General features: G+C 34.9%; 1 protein-coding gene across 1 annotated transcript; it reads left to right on the top strand.

The window, feature by feature from the left end:
* Positions 1-4,061: 4,061 nt before the first annotated feature.
* LOC131016803 (putative disease resistance protein At1g50180) lies at positions 4,062-9,554 on the top strand. The gene is made up of 2 exons (XM_057945544.1): positions 4,062-5,387; positions 7,798-9,554. The coding sequence occupies exons 1-2, from the start codon at positions 4,352-4,354 to the stop codon at positions 9,552-9,554; spliced, it is 2,793 nt and encodes a 930-aa protein (XP_057801527.1). The 5' UTR covers positions 4,062-4,351.
* Positions 9,555-11,036: the final 1,482 nt, after the last annotated feature.

Here is an 11,036-nt window from a genome sequence, read left to right as displayed (position 1 = left end):
ATCGATGCCTACACAATCTTGAATTGTGCTAAAGCTTGCCCCAAGGGACTCAATCCTGGTATGCAAATCCATAACATCAAGAGACTCGAACGCACAAATTAGCTCTTCCAAATCTTGGTTGGCTTCATTAGAAATAAATTTATTTGCTATTAATTGGTGATACTTTACGTTCGTGATTGTGGAAGACAATTGCTAAGCTTAGCATTGTTTTTTATTTACTTAATTTCATGTTTTAATTTCCCTTTGTATTTTTTTTCTTTTTATAGTTTTAGTTTTTTTGCCATTCTGAGCGTAAACAACCTTATCAGAACCCAAAGAATCGATCTCACAAGATTTAACACTCAATCAAACTCAAAACGCGAATCAAAGACAAAGAAGTCGATAGCTGCATTCCACCAAATAGGGTGAGATTTATTGTTTTGTTTATTTCAAAACTCAAATATAAATCTGAAATAATTAAAATAAAGTTACCGAATGATTTTGTATCAGATCTCTACGATATGCAAACACAGTGCTCATTCTTTTTTTCTTTTTTGAGTTGATAAAGACATTCTTCATTCTTTAATTTATCAAGTCTTTTTGTTTTCTTTTTTGCTTAAGGTATATATGTGTTAATTTGATTTTGCGTAGTTGATTTACTTTATTTCTCAAAGTTTTTCTCTTTCAACTATATACTTATATATCTTTTATTTTGAAAACGAGTAAGCTCTCCTCTCCTGACATAGATAATTTATTTAGTGGTGCACACCTCATATATATGAAGAACTGAAGAACACTCATGCAAGCAATTCTGACTACAAATACAAAGACTAATCTTAGTTAAAGTTGTCCACTTCCTCTTTAATTTGTCCACTATCACATAAGTAGCTCATCACGACGAATCTTCAATTTATATTAATGTATCAGTAAACAACTGAGGACTCAGTTAAGAATTAGCTAGGACAAATTGTAGTATTCAAATCGAAATAAGTATGACACTTTCTACAAGTTTGATCCAATTTATTGTACATATATGTGTGGATTCAGAATGTGATAATAAAATCTTTTCCTATCATTGCTAAAATAAAGTGACCACATCTAGGTAGAAAGGATTTGGATTGGTGGCCATATCAATTAATTTGTTTCCAAAATTGTTGCAGTGAAAAAAAGAAAAAAAAAAACTTTAGAAAATTTTCAAAATAAATTAAGGGTAGCTTAGTAATAATAATATTTTAAATTAGGTAAGAAATTTTCAAGGGCATTATGTACTTATACATTAGGTACGTTTAGCAGTACTCTAAGGGCATGTTTGATATTGGTTAATTACACTGTATTAGCTAATTTAGTATAGATCAGTTTAGTGTTTGGTATTATTTAGTAATAATGCGGATGACCCGGTTTAATCCCATGACCCAGTATTATTAATCCAGATTTCTTAGGATTAATAATACCACCCCCCTCGGATTAACTTAAACCAGGATATTATGTATTTAGCCATGATAGTAAACACCAACTCAGTATTAATAATCTGTCATTATCTACGCTAAATATCCTGGTTACAAATTATCCTACATAATCATTTACTGAAAACCAAACAAGCCCTAATCCAATAATGCTAAATGTACATAGTATAATCGTTTACAAATAATATTTGTCCTCAAACCAAACCAACTCCCGTACCCCATCACAATTTTTGTTATATTTAATCTGTGCAACTTTCTTTGCTGCATATATTCAACACATTTAAATCAAAACAAACTAAAATATTTAGAAAGAATAAATCCACGATGGAGTTGCAACCTACTGAATCGCAAAGAAAAAAAGACGAGTAATCAAGAAAAAAATTCATGACTATATTGAAATTATAAGTAATGGTGATCAGCCGTTGCCACTAACTCTCTCAAACCAAAAATAAGAAGAAAAGTTCCCCAATCGTCAAAATCAAATAAGAAAAAATATAAAGTACGTTTTGTTCCTGATGAGGACAAAAATATGCATCCTTTGAAAACTGTAAAGATTGAAGCAAATCCAACCGAATTCCCCTATAACACGTTGCAACCCTGCAGCCCTAATTTCCCCAGATTCGACCCTATCTCGAATATCCCCACACATTCGATAAAGAACAAGATTGCATGAAGGAACAGATAAATATAAAGAATTATAGTCTTATTATAAGTCCAAATTAGGAGTCCTATTCCTATTAGAATTCTTTGAACTTTAGCATATATATAAATACGAGCAAAATCCCATTGTAAAATCATCATATTAATTCGCATACATTATTCGACATTCAATACTAATTAGTTCTCTATATTTTCGCACCATTCTTGAGTTCCTTAAGCTTTCTGTTATAAGCAATAATTTTGGGCACAACAGTTCCATGCTTAGATAATTTATGACATTTTTCATAGATTTTTTTACAATTTTATATTAGATTGTTACATTTTAATTTATTTATTGATAATTTTATTTATTCATGTTTTAAATTTTAATAGACAAATGAGTAAGTCAATTTCCTAATTAAATTCAATTAATAAAATCATTTCAAACTATAATATATATATATATATATATATATATATATATATATATATATATATACGGACACACACACACACACATAGGGAGAGGTTTAAGAAAGAACCACTAAATAAAAGAAGAACGGAGAACCATTTTCAGCCATTCGATAATCAAGATCAACGGTGGATGCATCATCTTGTTGGATGAATGCAGATCCTGAGTTCGAATCTTGAATAGAGCAATTTTTTTTATATTTTTATGAGTGCGTTAATTTTAACAACGAATGCATTAATTTTTACAGTGGATATGAACATACTAATATTCGTCGATATGTTCGTATAAAAACAAACGAACATACAAATAAACATACTTATTTTCGTAAGTTCATAATAATGTTCGTTGGTTCCCAGAATTGGAAAATGATGAATTTACGGGATTTCCTAAACTTGAAGGATTCGGATGAATCTGATTCATTGATTTTGGTGATATCAATGGCTCTGATTTGATTTTCATTCTCTATATAGGAGAGTGGTCTCCATTGAACTCTTCCATATATATATATGGGGGGAGGTTATTCAATAAACCACCCTTATTTTAAGAATTACGAAACTGTATGAATTTTATGTATAAAGATATGAATTGCGAAAAATAAATTTTTGCTACCTTTGGGATTCGAACTCAGGACCATGAATTCATCCAACAGAGTAAGATATTGATGATCTAATGACTGAAAATGGTTTCTAATTTATATTTTAAAAAATGTTCTTATTTTAGCCTTCCCCTATATATATATATATATATATATATATATATATATATAGGGAGTGGTTCAATTGAGAAGCTCAAATGTGTTGAGAAGTTGAGAAGCAATCTAATAGATGAACATGTCAGTACATTTTGATGAACATGGCAATTAGACCCCATATCAACATATCAATAAATTCTTTGAACATACCAAATATAACTGACGAACATACGAATTTATTTAATTTGTTAAAAAATACGCCACCGCCAAGGATCGAACCCCACATCAAACCCGCGTTCATAAAAACTAATTGACATGTTCATCTATTGGATTGCTTCTCAACTTCTCAACACATTTGAGCTTCTCAATAAAACCTAACCCTATATATATATATATATATATATATTTCATTTTCATCATATAAATGACATGAGTTACGCATTCAAACTATATAATAATATTTATATATTTAACTTTCATCACATAAAATGATATTAATTAAACGTGCAACGCACGTTCTTTCTGCTAGTATTTTAAATAGGGGGCTATAATGAGTAAAATGAGGGCTATGAATAGAATCACCCCTACACTCCATTTGCAAAATAAAAGTTCTAATTCATTTCATTCATAGTTGCAGAAATAAGAGATACATATATATAGCTATAGTTTCTTCTTGGCTATCATTTCTTAAACATAATTGGCTAATTGGTGATGAATTCGGGCTACTCACGTGAGTGACACTGATCATTTGGGCTGGAGTAGTAATTGGGCCGGGGTCAGGGGGTCAGTGGGCTATGCGTATCGAAGTTTCATTTCTTAAGTAGTCAATTTTTTCGTTTTCACCTAATTAGGCCCTCGAAATATCACGTAATTAATTTTGGTTTGTCATTAATTTCTTCATTTTATACATATATTCTAACTATTTATTAAAAGCTGTGTGCCGACACTTTTGGTGTACCGACAAAGGATTTAATATGTATTGACTATTGGTGAAGGGTGGTTGTACCCACCGGCTCTACAATTACGACCACATGCATGCTCCTTATCCTTTTTCCTTCACTAATTTGAGCCAAAGAAATCTGAGCTACCCTCAAATTGTTGCAGGCAATGGCAGAAGCAGTGGTGTCGACTGCTCTAGGAACCTTGCGCGATTTGTTGTTGGAAGAATCAAGGTTTTTATATGGTGTGGGCGATGAAGTGAAGGAGCTCGAACTCCAGCTCAAAGAGATGAAGTGTCTCCTTGAAGATGCTGACAGAAGACGACATGAAAGCAAAACCATTTTCAATTGGATCTCAGAGATCAGAGATCTTGTGTACAGAGCAGAAGCTGCCATTGAAAGACACACAGCTTATCAAGTGTGTTCAAGGAGAAGACGAGGCCTCACACAGCTCGTCCACAGATGTTCGTGTAGTTTGGAAGAATACAAGTCGATCCGCCAATTAGGCTCGGAGATTTCACCAATCAAATCCCGTCTTGAAAGGATAAACAAGGAAATGTTAGAAAGTGGCATAAAGAAGAGCATCATCAACAATGCAAATGGTGGAGAAAGCTCGGCTGCCGGCGACAACAATTGGTCGCGGAAAACCTTTCCCGATTTTGAAATCGGAGAGTGTTTCGTGGGCATGGAGGAAGAGCTGAAGCAGCTTGAATCTCTGCTAGTCGAGGACAAAGAGCATCGAGTTATTTCAGTATGGGGCATGGGAGGGTCGGGCAAGACCACCATTGCTAGAAAGGTGTACAACCACATCAAACACACCAAAAACGGTAGCTTTGAGTCTTTCGCGTGGGTTTGTATTTCTCAACAATGTCAGAACAGATCGGTTTTGGAGGATATTCTGAGTCAGCTAAGAGCAGAGAAGGTTAATGAGAATGATGTGAGTGACACGGCGTTGATTAGGCAATTAGGCGAGATACAAAGAGAGAAGAGATGCCTGATTGTTGTGGACGATCTTTGGAAGATGTCTCACTGGGATGGCTTAAAGCATGCCTTTCTTATCCTTGATTTACAGAGCAAAATCTTGATCACCACGCGCGAACAGGAAGTTGCAGAGATTGGATACCCAGTAAAACTTGGGCTTCTAAGTATGGAAGATGCTTTGGAACTACTCAAGAAGAAAGCATTTGCCCAGACAAACATTCCAGGTCACTTCACATATATATATATATATACACACATATATATACATATATATATATTAGTACGTCCTCCCGTGAATAAAATATTTTATTGTTTTTAAATATTTAAATTACATAAAAATGTCAAAATATCATCATTTATGAATTAGATTAATCGGTAACTAAAAATAATTTCTATTAATTTAAATATTACTCCCTCCGTCCCAATATTGTTGGCCACATTCTTTTCGGCATGAAGATTAAGAATGGAATTGTTATGTGTTGATTAAATATGGTCCACCAAAATTAAAGAGTTAATTAACTCTTTATTGAACCTAAATCTGTCTTTTTCTCCATTTTTCGGCCGACGTCGACGCCGGTGGCGGCGCCGGAGACAATCGCCCCAAATTTTCTTGCTATGCGAGTTTGTCTGTCACCAAGAAACCAAAAAATTAAAAACCAAATCGAAGCTACTGTCGCCGAAAATCGAAAACCAAATTGAAGCTGCTACTGACGTCGGCGCCGGCACCGACATTTGCCCCTCGCCCCTCACCCAAATCGGCGCACAGGCGAGCCCTAGCCCTATCACCTAAATCGGTGCATAGGTGAGCCCTAGCCCCCAAATCGGCGCACAGGCGAGCCCAAATGGGCGGCGAGCTTCCAACCCCCAAATCGCCTAGAGAGAGAGAGAGAAACATTGACAGACATTGAAAGGGAGAGAAGCTTCGAACCCCAAATCGCTTCGAACCTCTAGGAGATGCCCTGAAGGATGGTGCCGCTGCGGAATGAGGGATGGCGCTGCCGTGGAGAAGCTCGACGCTGGTGATGCGGTCGTACTGGGGAGGGACGGTGGTTGTAGGGGGGAGGGGGGCTGAGTGTGTGTGTTTGTGTGTGTGTGTTTATTTAAGAGGGTTTAGGTTTAGTTAGAAACTTTAATTAAATTAATTAATTGGACTTAATTAAAGTAAACTTTGCCATTTTTAGAAAGTGACCAACAATAGTGGGACAAACCAAAAAAGAAATGTGGCCAACAATATTGGGACGGAGGGAGTAGTATTTTATTTAAAGTAGTGTATGATAATAATATTATCGACTTAATGAGTATAATATTAAATTCAATGAGCATCGTATAATACTGTGTTTTCATATATATATATATATATATATATATATATATATATAGGGTTAGGTTATATTGAGAAGCTCAAATGTGTTGAGAAGTTGAGAAGCAATCTAATAGATGAACATGCCAATTAGTTTTTATGAACACGAGTTTGATCTGGAGTTCGATCCTTGCCGGTGACGTATTTTTTAATAAATTAAATAGATTTGTATGTTCGTCAGTTATATTTGGTATGTTCAAAGAATTTATTGATCTAGGGTCTAATTACCATGTTCATCAAAATGTACTAACATATTCATCTATTATATTGCTTCTCAACTTCTCAACACATTTGAGCTTCTCAATTGAACCACTCCCTATATATATATATATATATATATATATATATATATATAGGCTAAAGTTCAATGAAGAAGGCCTAAATGTAAGAAAGAAAAGAGAAGTAATCTAATCCGTTGATCTTATCTAATCTAACGGACATGATTTATTCACGCCATGTTCAACGGATTTTTTCGTTGAACATATGAGGGGTCGAAACCCAGAACCCCCAAAAATATTGTATATGTTCACGAATGTTCAACGAAAAAATCCGTTGAACATGATGAATAAATCATGTCCATTAGATTAGATAAGATCAACGGATGAGATTACTTCTCTATTCTTTCTTACATTTAGGCTTTTTTCATTGAACCTAACCCTATATATATATATATATATATATATATATATATATATAATATTCATTTTGAACAAATCTATACATTTTACGAACATATCAATATAATTAACGAACAGATGTATTTGGTAAAAAAAGAGAAAAACTCGCCATCAGCAGGATTCGAACCTGGGGCAAATTGTTGTTCATGTGGTACATTGATTTGTTTATCAAATTTATACATCTGTTCGTTTTTATTTCAAGAATTCTCTATTCTCACTAAGAAAAATGTATGAATTTTATGTAGAACGCGTATGAATTCGCTGTATAAAGATATGAATTGCGAAAAATAAATGTTTGCTACCTTTGGGATTCTAACTCAGGACCATGAATTCATCCAATAGGATGATGAATCAACCGTAGATCTTGATTATCTAAGGACTGGAAATAATTCTTATTTTATATCTTAAGAAGTATACTTATTTTAGCCCTCCTATATATATATATATATATATATTCTCGTTTACTTTTGGCTATTTTACAAATTAATTATATACATTATATGAAATTAAAATTGTGTGCTGTGGCAGCGTATAGATGTCCACCCTTCACTTAATAATTTGATTTGCATTAATTCATTATTTTGTAATTGAATGCAGAATTTGCATTGGAAGAAAATTTTGAGAAAATTGGGGAAAAAATGGTGAAGAAATGTGGTTGTTTGCCGTTGGCAATTTCTTTACTCGGTGGGGTCTTGAGAATGAAAAATTCGATGAAGGAGTGGGAGTTAGTAAATGATGATATAAAAAAATACATATATAGAGATGCAAAGGAGATTAATGGAGTGCTACATTTAAGCTATGAAAGTCTACCCTATTATTTGAAGCCTTGCTTTCTCTATCTAGGTTTATTCAAAGAGGATCAAAATATAGATGTTGAGGATCTATATTTGATGTGGATAGCACAAGGCATGATTTCATATGAGAATATTCGAGACAAGGACAAAACTTTGATGGAAGTCGCGGCGCTCTACTTGGGTGAGTTGGCCTCCAGGTCCATCGTACAAGTTCAAATTAATGATGGTTCCCCACCCGGAGGAAAATATAGGAGCTGCAAACTTCATGATGTAGTAAGAGAACTATGTTTGAAATTGGGGGAAAAGGAGAATTTTGGTGTCCTGAGTTTGGATTATCAAAAGGGGAAACTTAGTACCTTACTACAACATATGAAAATACGACATTTGGCTATCTATTTCAGTACAAGAGAAGTCGAACTGGAACCCGACAAGTTTCTAACAATCATATGTGGAGAAGAGTGTAGCAAACACTTACGGTCTCTTCAAATGTTTAATCACATTTACTCTAATGAGTTTCCCCCACATAGTATTGTTGATTTTCAGAAATTCAAATTGCTCAGAGATCTGGTTTTGTTTGGATACAAATTTGCAGGAAGAAAGTTACCGAAAGGAATCACTAATCTTGTTCACCTTAGACGTTTGGCTTTACGAAGATGTCAATTTGATAAGCTACCATCGTCCATAAGGAATTTGGTATACATGGATACCCTTGATTTATGTGGTTCGATGAATGTTGGAGTTCCAAATATTTTTAAGGAGATGCTTCGTATAAAACACTTGTCTTTTCCTTATTATGACAAGGAAAAAATTGGAAATTTTCGAGTAAGATTGGACGTGGGGGTAGTTGAGTTGGAGAGTTTGATCGAGTTCAATAGTAAAGTGCATGAATCAAAATGTGTGGACAGAATGAAGAATCTGCGACATTTTGAAGCACACATATACGACAATGAAAGCTTGTCAGCCATAATAGACGCCATTGCTATCATGGACAAGTTAGTGTTTTGTTGGGTTGAAATTAGTATGGGTTGCGAGTTAGGAACAAATGAGGGAGTATTGGAGAAGGCATTCACATGTCCCAATCTTCATGAGTTGTGGATTAATGTTAAGTTAGGGAAGGCGCTGCCAGAGTGCGGGAGTGACTTCATGAGTTCGAAACTTACGAGTTTGGACCTGTATGAAAGTGAGATTGAGGATGATCCAATGGGGATACTGGGGAAGCTTCCTTGCTTGAGAGAATTGAAGTTAGGGAGGAAATCATTTGTGGGGGAGGAGATGACGTGTCCATCAAATAGTTTTCCTCGCCTCAAGAATCTTGTGCTATGTGAATTACCAAAGTTGAGGGAGTTGAGAGTGGAGGCAGGAGCCATGTCCCTGCTCTCTCATGTATGGATTTCTTATTGTTCTAATTTGGAGATGATTCCAGATGGATTGAGTGTCATTTCTACTCTTCGGGAACTGAAGATCTATGGAATGCCAGAAATGGGGAAGAGGGTATTGGCATCAGGAGAGGATTTCCACAAAGTCACCCATGTCCCTGAAATTATCATCCGAAACTTTTAATCTTAGGGGGGTGTATTCGTTGTGGATTTTAATAGATTTCTATGGATTTTAAAAGTCTAGGTGTATTCGTTCCAAACTTTTAAAAGTCTGCAGAAATCTGGGTGTATTCGTTTAAGACTTTTAAAAGTCCATATAAATCTGGGTGTATTCGTTTCAGACTTTTTAAAATCCATACAAATCTAGGTGTATTCGTTATTCCATTGACTTAAAATCTGGAATGACTTTCATGGATTTCATCCAAAAAATACACACGACGAAATCCGGCCAAGAACCACAAGAATTGAAATCCATGAAATTTTAAGCGAGCGCTGGAACTCAGGCACCGTTGAGAGAGTCCAGCATATGTTGGATTCCAGCATATGCTGGATTCCAACATATGCTGGATTCCAGCATATGCTGGATTCGAGCGAGTCTGAATTCTCTGCCTCTCTCTCTCTACGCGCTCCGTGTCTCTCGCCACGCCGTTGCCGCCGCATTGCTCAACACTGGGTTTCCATGATGCCTTTTTGGTTTCCAGCGCTCGCTGGGTTTCCAGCGGTGCTGGGACTCAGCGGGCGTTGGCATCATGGATTTCAATTCCAGAATTATCCCCTAAATTCTTCGAAAATCAGTGAAAATCGGGGTGAAATCCAACCACGAATTCTTTGAAAGTCGTCTGGAATCTATGTGAATTCCATGGAATTTAAATTCCATGGACTTTTTAAAGTCTGTGAAAATCCACAACGAATACACCCCCCTTAGTCTCCACCCACCATATATATAGAGGTAAGTTGGTATCTCAGTTCTCGCATTTGTCAATTTTAGTTTTTAATCCCTTAATTTCACCATATTTAACCTTGTAATTACCAAACTGGCAGAAAACATTCATTCCAATATAACCTCTAAGCTCCCAAAATAAAATGTTACCAACCCATCTTATGTTTTCATTAACGATTAATTTACAAAATAACTATACTAAGTTTTATTACTTCCAATATACTCCCTCCATTCCATTTGAAATGTCTCAAAAAAAAATGAAGACAAAGATTCGAATTGTGTGATAAAGGTTTAAAGTGAGACATTTCAAATAGGACAACTCGGGCAAATTTCTTTCTATTTATGGGTTTGACCATTTTAAATGGGACAATCCAAAATAGAAAATGAGATATTTCAAATGGGATGGAGGGAGTATATGTTTCTCATAACTCATTTCATTTCTTTCGATTCTCTGCAAAATAAAATGTCTTTCTCAGTTATGTTTTTGTGTGTAAAGAATTGTTTAAAATCCAATTCGACCCTTGAGTCTTTGTTTGTAATTTCTGGAGATTTAGGGGGGGTGTATTCGTTCAGGATTTTAATAGATTTCTGCACTTTTAAAATCTGGGTGTATTCGTTCAAGACTTTTAAAAGTCTATGAAAATCCAGAGGTATTCGTTCAAGACTTTTAAAATTCTATAAAAATCCAGAGATATTCGTTTAAGACTTTTAAAAATCTATGAAAAT

Source organism: Salvia miltiorrhiza, chromosome 3 (genome assembly GCF_028751815.1).
Source record: "Salvia miltiorrhiza cultivar Shanhuang (shh) chromosome 3, IMPLAD_Smil_shh, whole genome shotgun sequence".
Lineage (NCBI taxonomy): Eukaryota > Viridiplantae > Streptophyta > Magnoliopsida > Lamiales > Lamiaceae > Salvia > Salvia miltiorrhiza.
Note: the sequence above shows the minus strand (reverse complement) of the source record. Positions and strands in the feature narration are given on the sequence as shown.